Source organism: Microtus oregoni, unplaced genomic scaffold, assembly GCF_018167655.1.
Source record: "Microtus oregoni isolate MIOR12 unplaced genomic scaffold, Mior012 000029F_ref0000214, whole genome shotgun sequence".
In the NCBI taxonomy this organism is placed as follows: Eukaryota; Metazoa; Chordata; class Mammalia; order Rodentia; family Cricetidae; genus Microtus; species Microtus oregoni.
The window spans coordinates 28,022,793-28,047,757 of record NW_024543088.1 but is presented as its reverse complement, the minus strand read 5'-3'; the positions used below and the strand labels follow the sequence as shown (position 1 = coordinate 28,047,757).

General features: G+C 40.2%; 1 protein-coding gene and 1 pseudogene across 5 annotated transcripts in view; both read right to left on the bottom strand.

Moving 5' to 3' along the window:
- Window positions 1-8,919, bottom strand: part of Tp63 (tumor protein p63) — a 204,304-nt gene extending 195,385 nt beyond the window's left edge. For 4 of the 5 annotated variants that reach the window (XM_041677997.1, XM_041677998.1, XM_041678000.1 and 1 more), the window contains exon 1: window positions 8,540-8,601. In XM_041677997.1, the coding sequence (XP_041533931.1) occupies window positions 8,540-8,601 (62 nt within the window). Of the gene's footprint in view, window positions 1-8,539; window positions 8,602-8,843 lie in introns of those variants that run through there. The other variant, XM_041677999.1, reaches the window with a different exon arrangement.
- Window positions 8,920-17,013: 8,094 nt separating this feature from the next.
- Window positions 17,014-17,650, bottom strand: LOC121464836 (annotated as a pseudogene).
- Window positions 17,651-24,965: the final 7,315 nt, after the last annotated feature.

Genomic DNA, 24,965 nt, shown 5'->3' with positions numbered 1-24,965 from the left:
AATAATGAGATTCAGAACACTTAAAGTCTGCACCATTTTTCATGAATCTAGCACTTAATAAGTACTTGTAGAGCATTATTGATTATCTCTGTACTTTGTAATGGAATTGAGGTTTGTGGCGTCTTTGTTTCCCTTTGACTATTGTCCCTTTTCCCCCAGCCACACGTTTATCAGTCTATTTAAATATGCATTATTACAAATCTCCTTTGAAATGTTGTTAACAACCCAGATACTAGAAACAAAGCCTTTACACAATCCGAAGAGGATATAATTTTCTTGGTTTCATTTATGTTTTCAGTTTTGACATGTTCTTACAATTTCTTTCTTTAATTTAAGAAATGAGTGCAACTTTGCTTTTGTAAAGTAGAGCTTGATCTATTGAAAAATTATTTTGGCATTTTAAGCTATTTAAAGCATTTTTTTGTATCACCATGCTTTAAAACAAAACAAAACATTATCTTAAGTGAAAGACATACAGGAAAACTAGGGCAATGAGAAAAGTTAATAGAAAAGGTTTTATTCCACTCTGTTGAATAATTGAAGGTAAGATGTATATGAGTATATGCTAAGACCTAAGTGAGACCTCATCTTTCACATAGTAGGACCAGTAGTGCATCACAGATAGAGAAGCATGGGAAGTTTTAACTGGCTATGTGACTCAGGGTCATTGCATATTTCAGCACCATCTATTCATATGCCTAGGGATTGGAGAAATCACATCAGAACACACGACAGCCTCTATAGGACACTAGAGAAAAGCACTCTCAGTCTCAAAGATTCATCCAATTAGATCTAGCAGTCAAGATGCTGAATGACAATTCTTTGTCTTTACTAGCAGACTTGTGTCGCTAAACTTGCTCAAATTTAAATTTGAGCCAGGCAGTGGTGGTACACGCCTTTAATCCCAGCACTCAAGAGGCAGAGACAGGAGGATCTCTGTGAGTTCAAGGCCAGCCCGGTCTACAAGAGCTAGTTCCAGGAAGAGTAGGACTGTTACACAGAGAAAACCTGTCTTGAAAAACTAAAAAATTAATTTGAAAAAAAAATCCTATCAAATAGAGCATTTTCCTTCATTGTCCAAAGAAAAACAAGTAGTAAAGAGAAACATATTGAGAGATGGGCACAATGTCATAGAAAAACAAAAAGTAAAGTAAGCACGGCCTCTCTCTGAAAACTTCTTTCTATACTCTAACTTGTACTTAAGAAACAAGCGACACTATTAAAACTTAGCCATGAAAATAGACGCATCTGTGAACTTGGATAAGAAGGGAAGAAAGAGAAGCCAATTTTCCAATTATTTTAAAATATAAGATATTACATGTGTTATTTTAAGAAGTACTTGAGAGGCAGAGGTAGGTAGATATCTGTGAGCTCCAGGCTAGCTTGGTCTGCAAAGTGGATTCCAGGACAGCCAGAGTTGTTACACAGAGAAACCCTGTCTCAAATAACCAAAAGACAAACAAACAAACAAAAACTACCCTAAACCAAAAAACAAACAAAACCCAAAACCAAACAATAACAACAACTAAAACACAATCCAAAACTTGGCTGTGACCACACTGATGAAGCTCCAGGTACTGATTGGTAGTCAAAATAAAAGCAATCAACAAGCTGGATGCTAATGTCTCTATCCCACTGTTATTCCATGATACGTTTGTAGTGTCTATTAATTGTTTAGCTGATGCTATCAAACATCTAACAAAAAACTTACGTTAAAAAACTCTAGGTAAGGATGTAACTGATAAAATCTCACACCTCTTTCCATTTTGTGTTTCGAGGCTCAAAAGACTTCCTCTGCCTTATTATTTCTATGCCACTAATTTTGCCTTCAATTATGAGAGACAACGTAAGCTAATGGAATTTGAGAATGGCAGTTTGCTGCTGAACTGGGAAAATTAAGTTTGCTCATTTGAAACAAAAAAATGACAAAACGTAATAGAACTTTGGAAGTGTCTGGAGAATGTGAGTCATTAGATTCTTGTTTCCCAGCCTGCGTGGTTTCAATCTCATTTCCAGAGAGTCAGATTTAGAATCTGGGGAGAGATAAGTGAGAATGGAGAAGGTAAAAAATGCCAATAAACATTAGAATAGAGTCATAATTAATTTTCGCCATCTCAATTATTCTCCCAATTCTTATGGCTTTAAGGCAAAGAAAATTTAATAAGTGCCATTTCCCAAAACCTTGACTAACCAATAAGCACACATCACTCGTGTCCGTTTCTCATCTTCTATTCTGTGGAACAAAGTGACTTTCAGAAGCCGGGAAATGCGTAATTACACAGGCAGGGGTTGGTGGCCTTTGATCATAATTACAGCGCTTTATCCATCCATCACTTGTTGCTGGAGGACTAGTCCTTGGGAGCCCTTTAAAGGAGCTGGGAACCCTGTCAAAGACACATTTGAGCTTCAAAACAGCTCATCAGAAACCTAGCTTTCTTGGCCTGAAACACACATAGAAATTGTCACGTTAATCTTACAGTCCATTTGCCTTTTAAGTAAGTGACACCATGAAGTCTTTCTCTAGGAAGACACATCCTGAGGGACATTTATTTTGGCTTCTTTTCCGGGAACTGGGTCTAAGTTTCTTGTTCTTAGGTCGTGGTGTCCAAACAAGGGAGGCATTGGAAGTACTTGATAAAAATGTTGATCTGGCATTCCCTTTATTTATGCTCCATTTCTCTATCTCAAATCTCAGATGAGTGAGGAGCCTCAGAGCACAGAGAGCTGCTTCTTCAAGTGTGACCTGGTGGTTCCGCAAATCAGATCATTTCTGTTTATTACACAATTTCAGGACTCCAGCCAAACCTGCCAATCGCAGCCCTCAAGTATGGATGGGGCATTTGTCTCTGTACTTGGAAGAATCAGAAGTAACCATGTACACTTGGGCTCCAGAGTCTTAGGGATAATGTCAAGAAGTCGAGTTCGGCTTCACATAAAACAATCCGACACATGTTAACGAACACGATTAACAAAAATCACTACTCCAATTTACTCCCTCTCTCAAACGGCTGCTTCCAGTCCTGCCCCTTGGCAGCCTTTCCAGCACCCTGAAACACAAGTGATTGGGGTGTTATTCTAAGGAGCTGACACACAGGTCATTCTGCCTGAAAAACACCAGTGCATCTCGTTCATCGTCTCCTTTCCTGACTCTACCATAAACACTGTCATACAGAGAATATTTTTTAGTCCCATAAACTAAAGCAAGACCATAGTTTGTTTCTGTATGGTTTGGGGATACAAATCCTGTGTTCGGCAGATTGATTTTTTCTTTCTGCTGTAATAAGTACCACCTACTTAGTGGTGGAAATCACCCTCCTTTATTACGTTACAGTTTGGCAGGTCAGAGGCCTTACACAATGGCTGAAACCAAGCAAGGGGTTGTCAGGGCTCCTTCCCTCTGGAGAAGAATTCATTTCCTTATTTTCCAAGCCTTTGGAAGCTGCTCATCTATCTTGCCTCATGATTCTTTCCGCTTCAAAGCCTCCAATCAGCTATGTTATGCTGTCTTTTTCATATTCGATCATTTTTGACTCTTCTATCATTAAAGACTCTTGTGATAGCACTGTACATATATAAATAAACCACATTAATCTCTTTCAAAGTTGGCTAACTAGGATCTTTAACTAGTAGCCATCTAGAGATTGGGATGTAGCTTCCCCTGGGGGGCATCATGCTGTCGCCTCATCTTCCACCTTCCAAATGGATCGGATAATATACTGAGTGATCCTTAAACTAAGATTTTATATGTGAATCTAATAAAATGTTCTTGTCATTAGTACGTATGATGTTGAACCAGAGTTTGGAATTCGAACAAGAGCTTCAAATTTTCATCTTCCTTTTGCTAGTATTTTGATGTGTACCAGCAACTCAGTCTGTCTAGGGTCCATATTACTTAATTCTAAAGTGCAAAAAATTCAGAGACGCGATAATGTTAAGACCTTGAAGGTCTCCATCTTAACTCCCAGGAGCCCTAATTTTGACAATTTAAAGATTTCAAGACCATCAGGAGATGATTTTGGAGGTGGTACTGTAGTCCAGATCTTTGGCACACAGTATTCACACTCTGCTGACAAATTTCCCCATCCCTAGAACATTCAGGGCTAGAATCTCCGAAGCAATAAAGACCATTATAATTGCATTGTGGTAAGAACTTGAAGTAGTTCTTCATGACCGCACCTGATGTATATACTAGACCCTGCACATATATAAAAGTCAATATTTCTTTAATTGAAATGTATCTACTTGTTCCTATCTTAGGCCTTTATGAACTGAATTTAGACAACATTGGCTTCAGCTACAATGTTCTGCCCTTCTTGTCAGCTAGACAAGCCTAATTGTTAGAGAAACTCAACTCTGATTCCCTCATTAAATGATGCATCTAGTCTCTATGCAACACTAGAAATTATATTAAGTATGTATTATTTATTTAGGCATTCCTCCTAAAAACACATAAAGATTTTTTTAATCTTTGTTTTTTTTTTGTTTGTTTTTTGATTTGTTTTGTGTTTTACTCTGTCTGTAATTAGAAGTAATGCCTCTGTTGTGATCCCCTGGAATTTGCAGTAGCTGGAAGTCTTTATTACAGTAAATATTTTTTTTAAAAAAAAAAAAGAGAGAGAGAGAAGAGAGCAATTGCTGCAACATGTGAGCCTGGGGGAATCCCTTCTCACAAGGTCTACATGCCCAAGAAGAAGTCAGCCAGAGAAAGTCTATTCTGAGGTCATGGCACCCATGCTGACTCTCTTCCTCCTCTTCCCATTGCCTGATGTCAACAAGAAAGTAGAGGGCAGAGGAGATGTCACTGCCATCCTTGGGAGCCAGCGTGCCTTGTCTCGAAGTAAGAAGGATGCCAGTGCAGAGAGAGGGCAAGTGAAGACGCCCACACTAGCCATGCTTCTGCCTTTATGTGAGCTTTACTCCACTAAGGAATGGCCTTCCACTGTAAGTGGACTGTCACCACCCTTCCTCTTCAGATATATTTAGAAAGCACCGTTAATAAAGTTGACCTTTAAACAAATAACACAAAATTCACACACACATAAAGTACTACTTCATATGAGAAACACTCATGAGCCAACTGTCCTTGAATAGAGGTTCACTGCAAAAGAACACAAAATATTTTATAAATGTATCACATTGTGTTTACTTTTTTTATTTTTGAACTTTATCCCATGATTTCAAAATGTAATCTTGATTTATTTTTATTTTTCCTCGGGCTTATGTTTTTAAAAGGTGTTCTGAAAGAATTGAATGCCTCACAGAACGGATTAAAAGTGTACTTAATAAGCTAAATGGTAACGCTAAAAAGAAAATCACTTAAAGGACATAATTTATGCCGCAAGTAATACACAGCGACTTTGATTCTGAGATATTGACTTTTACGTTCTTTTCTACTATTTACCTGGCTAAAAACAACCAATAAACTTAGTGTACATATGCTTTGCTTATTAGGAAACTAACCCACTGATTTATTTGCTGATTTGCAAAATTTACTCATGCTCTGATATCTTTGTTAAGTGGGTCAGAAATCAAATGACAGATTTAATGACTTTTAGCCCTCTTTTCTTGTTCTGTGCAATTGCCAATGTCAACAAATACAAATACAATAAGCTCCGCAGATATGAATGCCTTTCAGAACAGTTTGTGCAAAGATGGAAGTTAGTATTGATTCAAATCACAAGCAAATCAATTATATGTCAATATAATCAAGTGGAAAGGAAAAAAAAACAGTGAAATCTCTAATAGATCATAGTACTTTGTATTTAAGCTGTCCTTTTTGGACTGGCACTAGTATCCTTCAATTAGCGATAACAGCATGCTGTTCATTCTGTTCTATATAAAAAAGGAATTCATGAATGACAGAAGCTTGAAGTTAAAAATATCCATCTATCCCGTCCTTTACTAACACAACAACAATAGCAAAATGCGTCTTTATGCTTCCTCAAAGACAAGGTTGGGAAAGACAAGTTTAAGTATGTAGATGACTATGATTATGAACTGATTAAATTTGGTCTTTCTTAAAATAGATTTTGTAAAGTGAGAACTACCAAGGTTGTCTGCTTAGAAAAATCAACTCACGCTATTCACTCATTGGACAGCCAGGGGAACAGTACTGGATTCCTGTGTATCCATACATTTTTTTATCTTTTTTTTATTGAAAAAGGTTTCATATAATATATTTTTATTATGTTTTCCCCTACCATAATTCCACTCTCCCCAGAAATATTTTACTCCCTCCTTAATTCACTAAGGAGGGATGATAGTAGCCAATGGGAAACTGACCTATGTTAAAAGGTTAAAATAGTTAAGGAGACATTGACTATCAAATACGTAAGTACTGTAGAGTTCATCGAATGTCAATAATAAACATCATAGCTTTTTTTCTTTTCTTTTCACACAGGATATCGCTAGCTAGCCTAGAATTTCCATCCTCCTGCCTCAGCCTCTTGAGTGCTGGGATTACAAGCATGAGCACACCACACCCACATCCTCCTGAACTTTTGTGGTCATGTGCCTAACTTATGAGGCACAGTGGTCATATTTCCTTCTCTCTGTATTATTTGACGTATTTCACTGTAAATGAATAGACGTTTTAGCCTAAAAAACAAAAACATCTTTCTAAATCTTCCCAGACCACACTGAACCGCCGTGCTACAGCTCTGCACATTTTCTTGTGCCTGCTTCCCCAGCTGGGAAGGCGACTCTACAACTGAGAGCTATTGAAGAAGACTTTGACTGCTTTGCACTTTTCAGTATGCTGAGACCTGAGGTTCCATCTCTCTGTGAGCTAATAGGTCGCTGGGGCTACATGTAAAGCAATTTCTCTGCTTGTATTTCTTTACACTGGAAATGCCCACAGGAAGAGGTGTGTAGGATGGAAGGGGCTAGCTAATCCACAAACTAGGAAATTGGCGAAGTTGCTGGGAATCCAGCACAGTCCTCAGGAAATGCCCGGGACAGAACATGATAAAAACTTCTGCTGAGTCACGGCTGTGTTCTTAGAAGCTTGGGTCTAAAAGTTGGTGATTGGTCTGGGTGGTTTTTCAGACGGGGAAAAAAGGTCTTTGATAACACAATCATCTTGGGTCTACTGCTTTATCACTCCTATGCCCAGATCCAGCTAAGTTTAATGTTTAGGTCATCCAAGAAGATAGAATCTGGGTCCATTTGTTTTTGCTAATACTGTTTTGCTAATACTGACGGTAAGGGAGGATTCAGAGGACCATTCCCATTTCCGGTTTCAACCTGGGAAATCAATACCAGTCTCTCTCTGCGTCTGCCTCTGTCTCCTTCCTCTCCCTCTCCTTTGAATCTGTAGTCTCTTTCCCCTCATTCCCTTCATCTTTGCTTTTCTGTTTTCCCACCAAAAACCTCACAGGAAAAGAAAGAGTCAGCCCTACGCCAGAACGAATTACACCGATGAAAACAGAATGTCTTTCCTAATCCAAGGCAAAGCTCTATGGTAACCGAGCCCTGCCCAGAGCTACCGACTCAGATTCTAGTGTGAGCCTCCAGCAGGCACAGGTGGCGAGCGGCAGTTTAACCCCTTTCTAACCCCGCCGTTTTCAACACTCGGGATCTCTCTCATTAGGCGTACAAAGTACCAAATTCCAACCTCAAATCTCATGCCGTTAAATTAACAGCATCACACTGCTTTGTGTGGTGTGAATGTCTCCCATAGCTTTGCAGGGGAAGCTCTCTTCAGATTTCATTTGCCCGTTTAAAAATAGCAAACTCTAATCTGAAACAGTCTCTTCCCCCGACACGGGCATACTATTGTCAACTCTCACTGGTACTCCCTTCTCAGTGCTAGGTAAATATTTTTCCACAAACACAGATAAAATTCAGTTTCATCACAGGTTTGAGAAGTCATAGTTGTCAAAAAGATGATGTTTGTTTTGAAACAAATCAAAAAGAAAATATTCTTTAGAGCTAAAATGACAAGCCACAATCTGTTTCATATAACAATGGCCATCTATTTTTTAAGATTTAAATCACAATTTCTTGTGTCTGTTTTGACTTGAAGCTTGCCCAATCACATCCCTGCCCAATGAAATTTCTTTTCCTGGGGTGGGTGGACACCAAGCACGCCAACTAATATATTTTAATATTTTTAACAACTAAAATGACATGAACATTTTTACCTAATGTTTTGATAAACACTCTGAGAATCATACTCATCCCTGTCCTCCAACCTCCTACATCTCCCAGTTCCTCACTGATCTTCTACCCACCTTTCGTTCTCTCTCTCTCTCTCTCTCTCTCTCTCTCCTTATTGAATCCAGGGGTGTGACAATTTTTTTTAAATGGATGTCTTCAAACTTTGTCACTCAAGAAATAAAGCAAAAGATAACTCTAGAAAAGATGCGAACAGACTGTCACTTTAAGTCCACACAAAGTACAAAGTAGTATCCTTGTGCTCACGAAACAAGGAGTGGTTCTTCTGTACCCAACTGAAACACTCGGAAAACACATGCACACCAGTTCAGTTTCCACACCAGTTCAGTTTTGACAGAAGTCACGTCATATTTCAACTCACCGCTGGAAGTAAGGGTCGGGGCAGTACTGTAGGGTGGAACACCGTGAAGTTTCAAAATTCATTTCCTTCACCTCTCTTTGGTACCAACAGATGGGGAGCAATTCTATAAAATATACATATACACCTGAGAATATCTAGGTATGTAGCCAGGGAGGCTGAAAGCAATAGGGTCAAATGCCATCAGACATAGAAGTTGAGACACTTCCCCCTCTTCGCTCAGATTTACAAAGAGGCGGGGCATTTCTTCCTTTCAGCCAATGAGAGTCTTCAAGTCCCTAGAGCATCATAAACAGTCAATTCTTACCAGCTGGTCATCCTCTCTAAAACTGTTCTTCCTCTTTGTCACAGTTTGAGAGCCCCTGACGTAGAGTGGCCGCACTTGTTGCCAATTTGTAGGCATCTCCCAACTTTTGATCCTGCTCGTGATTGGGTGTTGGCATGAACGGCATCAGAGGTTAATCTCAGGAGCCAAGGCTTGTGTCATTGAGCTAATAAATGTCCGCCTCTCTTCAGCTGTGTAACACCGCCTTGTATCTGGATCCTGGTTTGATTTGAGAGCTTCTGTCTCTGCTACTGGGGCTAGAGTGTTTTGCAGAGAAGCTTAGGAGAGTCTTTTTTTTTTTCTGTCTTCTCCCCACCCCCCTCCTCCCTTGAGTCTCCCTTTCAGCCAACCGCCTGTTGTGGTCACAATCTCAAATAGCAAAGACAGGGAAATTCCTTGATTATATTTAACCTAGAACTCACTCTTCGTTTCAACTACAGAGAGAGTTATCATGCCTACGTCCCTAGAATTTTTTTTTTCTGCCCCAAATAAAAGAGACTGGACTCTTTATTTTATCCATACAGATATAAGTAACAGCATTTTAAAATGTGGTTGTAAAATAGAAATGGATACTTTATTTTATAAGGTTTTTGTATTAATTTTTTTCCTTTGGATATTGACTTAGAATTATTTCAAATTAACTCTCATTGGAAAATAACAAAACGTTTTTCAAACTCTATTGGTCTGTTTCACTCTCTTAGGTCTCATATTCACCGCTTTTAATCCCTCTTGACCTACTTTGTTTGCTATAAAATAATATTGTTCATAATTCAAGAATTAATATATTATCAGACAAAGTCGCCGTGAAAGATTAATTTGTTTCCTTTCTGAATGTAGGCTGTAAGCCTATCCTGGCCCTGTGGATTTAGAGATTGAATGAAATATGATTCAGAAGCTAAATAGGAATAGAGTCCAACAGGGAAATCAAAACGGTGTGCCCGAGTGTCACTGACATGGCAAGCGCACATCTCCATTCATGCTGTAACCGTAGCCACCTGCAAAGGAGTGACATCAGAAAATGTCAAAGTTGTGAGACAAGCCACTGGGAAAGCTGACATTTTCCTGTAAGGAGTTCTGGTTCAAAATGTGTTCGTAAAGATGTTTGATTTGTTGCTCCAGCCAGGGAGAAGCTATTTAAAACTTGACATTCTCTTCCTTTCCCGAGACTGAGAGTGTCTAACATCTGTGAATTGTGAAACTCACGCACATGCTGGCCCGAGCCCCAGCCAAGTCAGACAGCTTGCTCTAAAAACAGGGGAAACTAGAAGCAAAGATCACTTCACTAATTAATTATAGACTTGCTCATTGGCATTGAAGCGTTCGGTTTTCTTCCTCTCAGCAAATCCAGACGACCTAATTGCAACGTTCTCAAAGTGAGAAGAGGCTGTGTCCTGTGACCATGGGGGAGCTCCATCACATAGGACCTGAGTCTTTGGAGGCAGAGGTGGGCTGATCTCCTGTTCAAAGACAGCCTAACCTGTCCCCAAAATGCAAGAATGGGGGATATAGTTCAGTGGCAAAGCACGTGTCTAGGGTGAAAAGGCCCTGGGTTCACTGCTCAATTCTGAAAAGCAAGGAAGAGTAAGACTATGATTTCAATGGTAGAGTTTCCAAAGTGTTAATAAACCTGGGAAGTGATTTGGATTTTTTTTTTTCATGTAGAGCCATAGAATCTGGCTCTTTAATTCCAGGGTGGGGTTTGAGATGATGCTTCTAACTCTGGCCAGGGTGGTTGCCCATAGGATCAGAGTCTGAAGTGGTGAGATCTGTACTCGCTGCTGGTTGGCTATTAATAATTGAGTGCTTGCTGGAAAGAAAAAAGAGTTTGTTAAAATAGTTTACATTAACTTTCCAAGTCATAGACTTCCACATGCTCAATTTTCAGGCATCCTTTAGGATTTTTTTGCTTACAGTTTACAGCTAAATTTGAAAGGTTTGTGTCTAAAATAACTTAAAGTACATACCATTTCATCAACAGTTGTTACAAAAAAAATCACTAAATTTGTTTGGGTAAAGAAGACAAGTTACTAAGTGCCAATAAATTTTATAGAAAAGCAGTAAAAATAAAAATAAAAAGGATATTGGTTCCTATTGCATAATGGTAATAAACAGAGTTAACCTGATTTAGAGAAAAGCAAACTCCCAAGGATTCAGCAACATATCTACAACATATGAGCATCCATGTCCTGAGAAAATACGTGACAATTATCCTGCAATCATTATACTTGCTTCATTTCTGTATTGCGCCACCCCCCCCCAGACACTCAAGTTATTCCCCAAATGTGTAAATTATTTCTCTAAGATGCAAATTAGAAAATTTTCTGAGAGTTTGAAGTCTTTTAGTCGGAAAGTGGAATGGAATAGCTCACACAGACATCTAGGAGAAGGCAATGGCCTTTCCTACCTACGTGCTTGAGAGATGCTTGGGAATATCCTTGATTTGTATGAAGAGGGAATAAAGAGCACAGGGAAACGGCGGTGTTCAGGATGTGGCGCTCTGGACGTAATGTGACCCAGAGATATATGTCTGCTGGAAGCCGCGAATGTATCTGGCTTAATTCAGGTGTTCAGCACACAATCTCCCAAGCCTGAGTGGCGTTTACCTCACAACTGCCAGGCCTATCTGGTTCAGGCTGCACGCTTTTGTCATTATTCTGCTTTGGGTCAGGCTTTGTTTTCCACCAGAGATGTTCTCACACCTCATCTGTACAACCTTCAAAGAACAAATGGTTTCCCTGTCTCTTCAGGTTAAAGGAAAGGACTTCATCACTCATGCTGTAAATCCTCACACTCAACAGCTATGGTTTGAGTATAAAACATCCCCCAGAGGCTCATGGATTTCACCCTCATTTTGAGAGGCTTTGGGATCTTTGGGAAGTGGGAACTAGTAGAAGGAAATGATTCTGTGGGCCTGGGCTTAAAGATTTATAAGCTAGTTCCATTGCCTGTCATATCTCTAGTTCCCAGTTCACCCTCACGTGAACAGGCAGCCTCATGCTGCGGCCTCCACAGCTCTGACAGGCTCTGCTTGCTACCATTCCTTTGTGCCTTGATTGCGAGTCTCATCAAGATAGGGGAAAGAGTTCTGCCACGCGACAAGGGAACAGTAAGTGCAGGGTGGTGGAAAACAGATGCTACCATGAGCAGATTCCCCTAGTTTGTGACTGTGGCCACTGTTAATTAGAGAAGCTGAATTCAGAGTGACTCAATCTTAGGCACCGTCCTGCCAAGCTCATTATGGCCTATACCACTTGAGGCTATGGGAACAAATAAGGAACCTTCTAGACTACATGGTGGCAACTTTACCAAATATCACCACATGAAGGGATGATTGAGAATGATATTTTTCAACACCTAACCTCAGTTCAACCAATCTTTATCCACTGAGGGGGAAAGCTAGGCTCACTTTGGGAAGAGGGTCTTACAAACCCTCCCACCTTGCGCTCTATATTTCTTAAGGTTGCTCCAGTCTGACAGTGAGGCGGAGTAAAGGCGGGGCCAGGATTCCAGAGCTGTGATAGTGAGGAAGTGTTAATTCAGTGGAAAAGTGTGCTTTGCAGACCTAGCTCTGGGCTTTGGATTTGACCTTGAGCTTCTTGCAGGTCCTGGAATCCATCAAATGGAAATATTTATAGCTAAACTAATGACAAGAGTCTATTCAGAAGGGAGAAAAGGCTTCAGGGGGTTGTCCCGACGAAAGGGAAGTTTTGATTCAGAAGGCATGCAAGGAAACACAGACGCCAATTAAGCAGGGAAAAGGTTGGCAGGTTCCCTAACAGACAAACCTGATACCCTCGAAGTCACACCCAGTGTCCAAAAGCAATGTGGGTGGGCTTCTCTTCCAGACGTACCCGAACAGCTGTGTGGGGGACGCTCCTCACTCCCACCCCCTCCTGCACTCAAAGTCCACGTGAGCGGGAGATAAATAAGGAAACACAGGAAGTCCTTATTTGGTACTGCCCAGATTTGTTTTTCCGGAAGCATCTGTGAGATGCAAGACAAGATGTGCTTCTCCTCTGCATGTTTCGGTCTGTGTTTCCCGCTTACATAACCACGGTTCAAGCATAGAAACCATGAAGTGCACATCCGTACAATTTTTCCTTTCTGCGTCTGTTTACGGTCGCCTGTCGTGCCAATCATCCTGGAGAGTAGCAGAAAAGCCCCGCTTTGTGCGTTGCCCCGTTTAGTCTTTTCTCGCCGCGAACAGCCCCTTCAGCTGCCTCACAGAACGGCTATTCGGAAAGATGACGGGCCAGTTGCTTAGTTTAGTTTGGGGGCGGGGGCATTTTCTCCTGAGTAGATTCAGTTATTCACTTTGGGCAGAAACAGCATGAAAAGTGAGGCTCAATACACCAAATCAGGACTTGTGTGGCTTTTCAAATACCACCAGTGAATTTCCCCTGTTTCAACCCCAAAGAAACAGATCTTTTTGAAGCTTTCACAGAAACTTCAAGACCTCAGGAAATTTTTCTGAGGTTCATTCACAATGTCATATACTTGGTAGGTTGGCTTCTATTGTGTGGAGTCACTAAAGGCTCGGGTCGCAGGCCACCACAGGATCACTTTAGGAACTGGCAAGAAAATACCTGTGTGGTTTCTGTAACAGGAATGCAAAATGGTACAGGAAAAACAGTCACTTCAATATATACTTAAAACATAAGTTGTTTTCTATTATCCAGCCTATGTATATTATCCAGTACATATATTATATAGCATATGTCTGTATATATTATATGATATACAATTATACATATACTATACATGATACGGTTATTTTGAGAAGAACATATGAAATAGAAATTATCTTAATTTTGGAGGACATAAGCACTCACATCTGTGAAGAGCCACACACAGTAAGAATGTCAAGTTTCAAATGGGCACAATAGAAGAAAAGCCTAGGGAAGATTCTTTCCAAATCCAGAGACCCAAGACTATGGCGAGGAACTTCTTAAAAGCTATACAAATGTTTGAGCCATCCAAGTATCTAAGTATATAAAGCCATTTGGCTACAAAAATCATGCTTATAAGTTGCCTACAGATTACAAAATACATTTGTGGTGTTACCAGAGTCTGGGGGGGAGGGGGAGGAGGAGTTGGAAGTGATTGTTTAACAGGTATTGGGTTTCAGTTTTGCAAGATGAAAAACTTCTGCTCATCAGCTACATGACGGTGTGACTATATTTAGCTCTACTCAACTGTACATGTAAAAATAATCAAGGTAGCAGAGAGTATGTATAATTTTGCATAGTGAATTTTAAAAATTAAAAATATGTATGGGTTAATGATGGAATCAACATTCAGCATCAAAGTTAAGAGAAACAAAAGAGAATCAGAGAGTATTTCTTCAGAAATATGCAACATGAATGTCTATACGGGTTTTAAAGGGCCATTGATTTGTGATCTTCTAAGAAGGATTTTTAAAGTCATAGATTAGGATTCTGCTATGCAAAACATGTTCTAGGTATATAAAATCTGACCGAGGGCTAGGTGCATGTCTCAGTCAGGCAGTAAAGTGTTCGCTTGACAATTATGTAGGCCTGAATTTGACCCTCAGAAGCCACAAAAAAGCTGAGTATTGATGTGGACATTCATAACCCCAGCTCTAGGAAGCTGGAGACAGTGGGATGATATGTGAAATTCATGGTCAGCCAGCTTAGTCTACTTGGTGAGCTTCAGGCCAGTGTTCCAGTTAAAGAAAAAAGAGGAGAGTGGACGGTCCCTGAGGAGAGAGTCTGAGACTGCCTTCTGGTCGCTACAAGTGCACACACGCATACATGCACATACACAAATACACACACACACATAAACACACACACAAATCTGTTCATATAATGCTTAAAGTGATCATTCCTTCTGCAAAAGGAGCTTAAACTTTTAGTCTCTGAGTCTAACACGTGTGTTTGTTGCTTTTCCCACTGTGGCTCAGTGACCATGGTTGATGTCATGATATAACCCGAATTTTAACATGGTTCTGGTGTGTTTCTCCAAGATAGAGCATTCATTTATTCAACAACTGACTCATACAATCCCCACAAATAATTCCTAATGGTCTCCTTTATGTAGGTGGCTGTGTGCTGGAACCTGCTAGGTGCAGCCAGATCAATAAGAACCAATCCCTATATCTAAGTGGCTCCCAGAGCTCTTGAGAATGACTGTCTTTCCCTTTTTGTTTCTTAAACTTTGTACACAAAGGAATGCACTATAATACCATAATAACCCAGAGTCTGCCATGATCCATTTAAATACAGGTAAACTATTAAAATTTTATATTGCTCCTTTTTTTGCCACTGCATTTGCATTACATCTCCCTCATAAAATTTCATCTTAATTAATGTTTGTGAAAGGAAAAAGGAAAAAAAATTACGTGTAAAGGGCTGGAGAGATGGCTCAGTGATGAAGAAGCCTGCTCTTCCAGAGGACTCCAAGCACCCATATGGCAACTCCAGCTCTAGGGGATCCAATACCCCCATACAGACATAGCTGCAGGAAAACACCAACACACATAAAATAAAAATAACCAAACCAATAAAAATAAGTAAATAAAAAGGAATGGATATGACACACACACCCGTGAGCTACTGACTGGTCAATTTGCTTGCCTAGATTTTGGTCTGGGGAAAATGGTACCTGACTGGTGCTGATGAGGCAACAAGATGTTCACTAGCATCCATGTAGCTCTGATATTGGCAGGGAGAGAATGCAGCATTTTAAATGGTCTATGTGAGACAAAGAGACCACTGTGGAAGTTCTTCTCTCCAGATAGACATTCATTTCTACCTTGTTGCTTCAGTATTGTTCCTGGGGAAACCCTAAAGGTCATTATTTCTGCCCAGAAGGAAGGTAGGCATGAGCCAAGGTCTGCATATTCCAAAGGCTGTGGCAATGTTGTGTCTCTTTGATACTTTGAATGCTGAAAAAAATACCTATAGAGCACAACAATCAAAAGAAGGATAAGAAGCAGTTATGAGTTCCTAGTTTTGAAAATCAATTATACTTAACGTTTAAGAAAATTTAGAGATCATTACGTGAAAGAGAAAAAAAATCCATTAAGCAGGATAATTTTAAAATAACAACACTTTCTCTGGATTTTCCAGGGTATCACCTCATCTCAGCCTTCTAACTTGTCAGTGAAGCCAAGGCAAGCAGGGCCATCAACGTTTCTTAACATAGAAAACCAAGAATCGGTGTAGGAATCAATATCAGATTATTTCTTCCAATAACAACCAGTAACCCTGGCCTATAGTAGAGCCAGACTTGAGACCACCATTGACTCAGAAAAACCGCACTAATTAAATGCCCGTGGTATGCTTCACAGTACACGGGCTTTGGCAAAAGAAAACACAATGTCTTTTACTAAACAGTTTGTGCCCATGGCCCACTTATGCAAATGCGAAAAACCCTGGTGATATTTTCTCCACCTGAAGTGAGAAACAAAAGCTGAGGAGTGTGTGCTCCAGGTAGTGATGGAGCATGGATCTGAACTCAGGTACAGCTGATGTCCTAGCATCACCCCCATGCTTTCATAACCCTGGCAAGATTCAGAATGCTTCCACATATATTTTACATCTTGGGGTCTAAATAAATGGTTCTAGCATGTGTCCCTTGGCTTCTTTTTCTGGTCCAGGGAGCCTACAATACCCTAAGCCCCACAAATACCTGCCTCCAAATGAAGGCATGAGCTCATAGTGAGCACCCACATTTGGGCTGAGAGTCAAGAATGTTAACTCTGCTTGTTTTGAAATCGGGTTGTGCACACTATTTAAACATGCGGAGGTGGACTGACTGATAAAATGCTTCTGTGAGCTGGAAATAATTCTCAGGGCATCCTTACAGGGATATCCCATGCAATGACCCCTGGCTGAGTCTTGTTTATAGCAATACCCTTTTCCTTCCTTCTTTCCTTCTTTCCTTCTTTCCTTCCTTCCTTCCTTTCTTCCTTCTTTCCTTCCTTCCTTCTTTCCTTCCTTCTTTCCTTCCTTCCTTCTTTCCCAAACTTTATTAAAGTAAAAAAAAAAATTAGTGGTGATAAATCTCTAGAGCATGGACATTTTCCTGGGATTTTCCTTAGAAATGAGACAATTGCCTTCCAAACACATGCCCATGACTCATTCCATCCATACTAAGCAGGTGAGTAGCTGAAATCTAGGGGTGCTCATCTTCCAACTTTCCCCAGTTTGTCTTTGGATCAGCAACAACTGTGACAACTCTGACTACTATGGCTTCATTAATTTTTGTCTATAGCTCTCTGAGCACTTCTATATGCAGGAACCGCAGAATTCGAGCAGCTTTGTTAATAACCACATTCCCTGGGTCAAAAGCAAGAAAGATTGTCTTAAAGAAGCCACAGGTAAGCTCTTTTCCATTCGATTTGCTTTAGCAACTATATGCTGTGTTAAACCCTTCTGAACCAAAAGGTGAATGGCCTGAAGTATCACCACTCATCATGATACTGAATTGGAAGTTAGCCAAAGCCATTACACCAGCCTTAAAATCTGTGTTATTTACATCCAGGTTGACCAATGGCTCTGCACTTTTGTCTGCATTTTGGGGATTTCTTTTTCGTTACGAGGTATTAGTTCCTTTTCTTTTTCAGCATTGTCTCCATATTCAACTCTAACAGCTAAAATAGTAAGTCAGTCGATTGCTTCTTACTGATCGTGAATCTTGAAAGGACAGTTAACATCTTTGAGATACGTCTAGAAGAACTCGGTTTACTCACTGCTCTGGATGTTTCCCAAGTTACCCCTGCCCTCAGGGTTATAGAAGGCCATGAGCTCGTATCTGAACATGATCCCCCCCCCCCCAATTGCACTAGGTGCTTGGGGTTCTACATAATGTGTTCCAGGCCACCCAGGTCTACATAGTAAGACCCTGTCTCAAAAAATAAAGAAAGAAGCTGAGCAGCCATGGCACATGCCTTTAATCCCAGCACTTGGGATGCAGGGACAGGCAGATCTCTGTGAGTTCGAGGCCAGCCTGGTCTACAAGAGCTAGTTCCAGGATAGGCTCCAATAAAGCTACAGAGATACCCTGTCTCAAAAACCAAAAAGAAAAAAGAAAGAAAGAAAAGGAAAGAAAAAAGTTGTTTCTTGAGATATGTAGGATATTAGAATATTTACAGTTCTGGTGAAAGAACAGGTGAGCTTAACTGTTATATGTGTTACTGACATTGTCCTGGGAAGACCTCCATTGAAGAGGAAGATTCTCATGGGTGCCAAGTTCAGGATTTTGCTAGATGCAGATAAAACAGTAGAGTTGTGTGGTTATTACTAAGCAATAGTGACACCCCAGAGAGAGAGATTGGGAAACCGAGGGTTCCTAACATGCAATTAAAGGGTGAGTATAAGAGACAAATGTTCTCTTTATCACTTATGAAGAGTCAAGAGCTTCTTCACACAAACAAACAAAACAAAGCTGCAGGCTGAGAACCTCATGGTTAAAGTCCCAGAGCTTAAGAAACATTCGAGCTCAGGGCAGATTGGCTGGAGACACCTGTTACCTTGAAATAAAAGAGGGGACCTTGAATAAACTCCATTAATAATTGTTCAGACTCTCCTAAGCTCTCAGAGACTGAGATGGACTACCTTTCCGTTGTGAAGCTATGACTTCCTCTTACTGAAGCATTCTGGAAAAATAGCTCTACAGCAAGCGTCCACTGTATGAGTGCCTTTATTTTCTCTTTAGGGTCCCAGCCTCCTACCTAAGGTTAAATTCCAACAGAACAAGAAAAGAGATATCCTAGTCATAATAAAAGGGAGCAGAGTAATCAGAAGAGTGGCAAGAACTTAGTAGCATGTACCAGCTGTGGATAAGGAAATCCTTAAGGTTGCATATTGCAGGGGCTTCTCTGAAGGGGCTGACAAGGAAGGCATACAAGAGTTTGGTAACTTAGGTACATTTTCTCATGGGCTTCAACGCCCTGGGCCAGGGCAAGCCTACTACTACTACTAGTTTGCTCTAGAAAGTCTAAAGGCAATGATAACCAATGCTGAGTAAAGATATGTTGCATGAGTTTCCCTAAAAGAGAAAAAAGGGAACCAGGGGAACTGACCACACTAAATTGGAACTGTGAAGTCAAGAGATCCAGTGGAAGTGGGAGGGGGGATGCAGATGGGTGGGACAGCAAAGCTATCAGGCAAGTGGAAAATAGGGTTGCACTAACCCTAAACCTCTCAACACTACCTCTTCTCAGTAGCTCAGACCTAATGTTAGGAGACATGATCAGAGCTGGGCTTCCTCCCATCAATTCATGGGGATGGTAGCCTTCTACTCTCAAGAGGAAAGAATCAAATGGTGGTCTTTACCTGTCAGAGAGAAGAAAGCTGTAATTATAATAGTGACAAAAAAGCTTAGCGGTGCGGCCAATGGGCTTGACCTACAAGGAGTTGTAGAGATGTCTAGCTAAGACATTCTTAAAAATAAGATCATGGCTGTCAATAAAGAGTACATCTTAACATGAAAATCCAGACCAAAGAGAGTGGACTGTGTGAGGCTGAGAGATGTTGACTAAATACCAACACATAATTTCTTAATTCAGTTATTGACCTGAGCCCATTTTAGCTTCATAATCCATTACTTAAAATGAAATACATAACCAGAATTTTTAACCTGACATTGAAACACAATGTTCTCATCCACCAAGTTCACACTTGAGAACAGTAATCTCAAGTTAAAACAATATTTGCTCCCCCCAATGTTTTAAGTAAACTTCTAGCTTGAAGGCTGCAGGTTTCTGGTTGGGCATGCCTTTATATTCTGCAAATGTATGCCATGATGACTGATCTAGACTTCTCTAAATAAATCTATCAGTAAGGATGCTCAGAGAAATGCTTTAGGCTCTGCTCTTTTAAAAGGACTTTTTATGTATTTATGTCCCCAGAGTCAATGACTTAAAATACTTAAAACAAAGTCCCTAAAGAAGGAGCTTTGCATTTTCACTTGTTCTACACCACACAAAATGTCCAGTACAAATTGTTTATAGCATTTACTTGAGTGACAACATTGAATACCGAGGGTCTGATGTGAGGATGGACTTCTGTTTGAGCTAAGGATCACATGGGTACACAACAAACAGAATGTTGGTTAAAGTCTAACTTGTTCACTGTATCTGGAGACCCACTCTATGGTCATTGTTCCAGTTCCCAAGTATTCTTTGGAATGGTAAAATTAGCAGTATGATACCTACACTAAGATCTTGGCTGCCAAGTAAGAGCTTTCAGACTGAAAAGCCCATTCAAAAATCCTCTTTATTTGCCCTATCCTCCCTCATCCAGAGTTGAAACTGAAAAGAAATATATTCTAAAGATGGTAGATATTAGTTCTTCCATGATGCTGGCTGAAAAAGGTAGATTAGGTATACCGGGAACACCATTATTGTAACTCTGTTAGATGTCTCAGTATGCCTACCCCCAAAATTCAGATGAGTCTCAGAGACGAAATTTTTGGTTTTATAATGTCAATTCAATAATTTAATAATAACCTGTGTACAACTTACATGGTTTTTTTTTTTATTTGTTTTGCTTGCTTGCTTGGTTTCCCTTTGCTAGAGAAGGCTGACAAGATTTCAGGTCCATGTAGCTACTTGTTTAATTTGATGATAGAGGAGGATCAGAAATAATTCATATTCATGTGGGATGTGTAACAAAACTTAGAGTTTTACCTCAGGGTTGTAAGACCTCTTTTGTTCCTTGTTATATTGTATACTGAAAATATCTGGGTTGCTCGTTCCACCCATAGCACATCACCCGTCATATTCTGAAGTTAGCACAAGTACATAGCTTGTTACTGGGCAGGAGAAACAGTACAGGGCTTTGATGCTGGAATTCTTGATAAGACAGCTAGCTATAAGTGTACATTTGTCAAAGAATGGATCAGTGGTTCTCAACTTTCTCAGTACTGTGACCCTTTAATATGGCTCCTCATGTTGCGATGACCCCCAACTATAAAATTATTTTCATTGTTACTTTGTAACTGTAATATTGCTACTGTTAGGAATTGTAATGTAAATATCGGTAGATAGGCAATCCCTGTGAAAGGGACACTCGACCCACAAAGGGGTTGCAACACACAGGCTAAGAACTTCTGGAACAGAGGCTAAGCCCCAGGAAGATTCAGAACCTGAAACTTGAATGAACCTTTTAGGAGTCCATGCATTAGGACTTTACAAATAATACCTTCTGAAGGAGAAAGAAAAGAAAGATTATTGTTTCCTGAATTACTAATTACAGTTAAGGAAAAAGAGCTTAGCATAGGAGCTCTGGAGGCAGCCTATCCCATGGCTATTTATAGAGTTCTGGATCAAATGCTGGCTGACAATTCAGTCAGGGTGCATTGGGGCAAAAGATGCAGCTTGGAGCTAAAGGAAAACCCATTGGCATGATCATAATGTACACACTGTCATTCAAGAATAAACTCAAACCATATATACCCGAAAAACATTTTTATAAATATATTTATAAATAGTCAAAAATAAGTATCTTTAGCCTATTCTAAGCAGCTATAAACTGACCTTGTTGCATCTTGAGCCATCATCTCAGGACTGCAGGGGTCTTGCCTGATGCTGCTTGTCACATTGCCTTTAAATTTACTAGGACAACAGGAAGGCCCATCTCTGATATCCAGGACAGGTCCTACAACATGGGTCAACTGCGGGCACAGACCATTGCAGCCAACCTGAGCTGCTCATTGTCTCTTTGAAGGTCAGCCTTGGCTAGGCATGTACTGCCTTAGGATGTGTGTGAAGGTGTACAAAGTCTGGCAGCAGCTTTTCAGAGCATTTTTGGATGAATTTGAAAGATACAACTTCCAAAAATAGTCTGGAAGCAGTGAATAGTGAACCCACTCACCTACTTTGTGAGAAAGAAAAATCCCCCAAAGTAACAAAATAAACAGAGTTCTGACAGCGACCAGTGACTTGGACGCATTGGCCAAGGCAGAAAGGAAGGGAAGGATTGGAGACAGTACAGAAACAGGATATTGGAACACAGAAACCCATTGTGAAGATGTTATTGTCACATGTTCCTTCTTATCAGGATCCGGGAAGAAACACTGGCAAAGCAAATACACACAATTATGCCAGCATGACTTTCTCAGCACCTTGAAAAAGACAGAGATCATGTGAGATTAGAGGGAGGCGAGGGAAGGATGTGAGAAATTCAGATTAAATAGCTAGCATTGAATAGCCTTTTTAGAACTTAATTTTTCTTTCTTTTTTATTTTTATTTTATGTGTATTAATGCTTTGCCTGTGTACCATATGTAGGCCAAGTACCCAAAGAGGTCAGAAAAGGTTATCAGCTATCCCAGAACTATAGGTACAGATGATTTTGAGCTGCCATGTAGGTGTTAGGAACTGAACGTAGGGCCTCTAGTGGAGCAACCAGTACTCGTAACCACTGAGCAACCTCTCTGGCCCTGGGGGAAAGCCTTTCTGGAGAGAGGATCTTGAGAATGAGAATGAGGCGTTCATTCTGAAGAGGAGGAGAAAGAGCAGGATGGGAGAAGGGAGTCAGGCAGGGCGGGGCGAGGTCAATGGGTTGAAAGCAGAGTGTTCACGTGGGCCAAGGTGACTGAAAGGAGATGGCATCAGAAGAGACATTTCTTCAGGAGATGGCATGTGCCAGGATCTTAATTAAAGACTAATGGAAAATTTTTGAAATGTTTTAAGCAGATATGTGACATGATCCAATTAATACATTTTTTTTGTTGTTCATAAAGATGCTGGCTTACCTCTAAGTTGGGAACAGGGTAGGAGGATCAGTTAGGAAGCTCCCCTGCTGGCATTTAGGTAACAATCCAAGTCACACAGGACCTCACCTGCCTTGTGAATGGGTTCCATTGTCTGTCCCTGTGGAGGCCGTGCTTGAGGAGGTGGATGATACATCCTTTTTCTCACAGCTGGTATTCCAGGGTCTGACACTGTGTGACCTTCTCCTTCTCCAAAACATGTGGCTTAGAAGTCTTCTAACCCAGCAAGTGCTGCACTGGGCGAACGTCACTAGACTATGCCGGTGCCAACTCTCCGAGTATCTGTCCCCACATCACATCTTTTGAAAGCCAAGTTCTAGTAACGTGTCTTTGTGCCTAATCTGACGCTGAAGTAAAAAGAGAGATCAAAGAAACCCATGGAGAGTCAATCTGTGTGTTCACATGTAACCTATGCATGGGGCTTCTTACACTGCATGAAAGCAAGGAAAAAAACAGAATAAGTCCTCAACTTTGACCGGTAGAATTGCCTGTGTGTTATTAGCATGGGGCAATATAATCTAAAGGAACACTGCCTCTTCGAGAACATTCGTGACCATCACAGTCCATCACTTTACTACCTTAAAAGCCACCAATTGGGGTGGGGGGATGGCACATGATTTAGTGACTTTTCTTGGGAAGACACAAACACAAATATTCTCATCTCTGGTAGGGCACTTATAATAGACCAAAGAAATGATGGCGTCCAAGTCTAGCTTAGTGAATCAGTGAGTTTACTGGGGTCACTTCAAGGAGCTGGATCATCTCAGTGGCTGCTGAGATACAGGACAAGTTGCTCAGCTTGGAGGATAGCTCATGGAAGCTGTTGGGGGAGGGGGTGGTAGTCTCCCTATACAACATGTAGGCAGCTTATAGGCAGGTTGGCCAATCAGAGCCTCTTCCCATCAGCAAGTGTTATTGTTTCTATGACCATGGGGAGAGGCCCTCTGAATCGTCTAAGTCTTGGCTGCTTCATAACTCTTGCAAGTTTCACTTACATTCTGAGGTGTCTCTTTTCTCCTCACTGTGAGTAGGAAGGGATTTTTTTTTTAAGTTTGGAAAAAATAGCTACGCAACGCGCACTCATCCTATTGGTGATTTTATAACCTAATTTCTTATGTCTTATTAACCTGTCAAGATTATTAAATATTATTATTTTCCAGAAGAGAAAAGAAACTGCATTTAACTATTATACTTGAATCACAATTTTCTCCATGCTGCATGAGCCTTATTTGCCATTTACATACAGAAAGACATCTAAAGGGAGTTCTAAAGCAATAATGGAAGTGTAAAACAATGTGACTTCTCATTTATAGTGTCTTTGGTCAGAGGTTTTATCTCAGTAGTTATGAAATTAGAAAAATATAGTAACTCACTGATATAAACTTTCCCGCAGTATCTCAACTAGATCATAAAAGAGAGCAAAAAAAAAAAAAAAAGAAGTGCTATATGAAACCCTGATGCTTATTCATTGAACTATAGTTTCTTATACATATGCATCAAATGTATATTTCCTGGGCTAAGGGTGAAGTTCAGCCATATAGTACTTGTCTACCAGCAAATACAAAAAAATGCAAGAATAAGTGTATTCTGATATGTCAAGACTTAGAAGGAAGATTAGTCTACAGACCAAGAGGCCGAAATTTTGTGATATCTTTAAAACACACATTTTGGTTTAAGTTGGAGGTTCTTTAAAGATATTTTGACGTATGCTTAAGCGTAAGGGTTAGGAAAAAAAGAGGTGCTCAGAAAAAAAGCCATAAATAAGGTTTCCTCCAGTGGGAGCTGCCCCTTTGGATTTTCTTAGAGTTGTTGTGACTGGGTTTCTGGGAAAGATGTTATAATATGCTGAGGGACAATTCTGAAAGGTTGATTAAGGTTTGGGGTTTGGCTAATAAATTAGAACAATTTTGGTTTGACCACAAGTTAAAGTCTGAAAAACAGCCTAGAACAACTTCAGGGACAATAATTTATGACAATAACTGTTAATATATTTAAGTTACTGCTGTGTTAAATTTGTTTGGAAATGAGGAACAAAATGAACTAAATCAAATTCATCAAATAGCCCAAGCTATAAATATATACGAATTTGTTTATGTCAACATGCTTGGTGAGTTTTGGATTCATTATAATCTAACCTGATCGTGGCCTGCCTCGATTCTTTTTCTGATGAAAACAGATAACCTGGGATCAGAAAACCCCGTTTATGATATAATCAGGACCCTGCATAGAAAGCTCCTTTCTGTTATTCTAGTGGCGGCTAGCTACAGAGGATGAAGACAATGAACTAAAAACTCCATCCGGGGCTCTAGGCCTTTTAAACCTCTTCACTCAGTCTGATGTCATTCTACCAAGTCCAGCC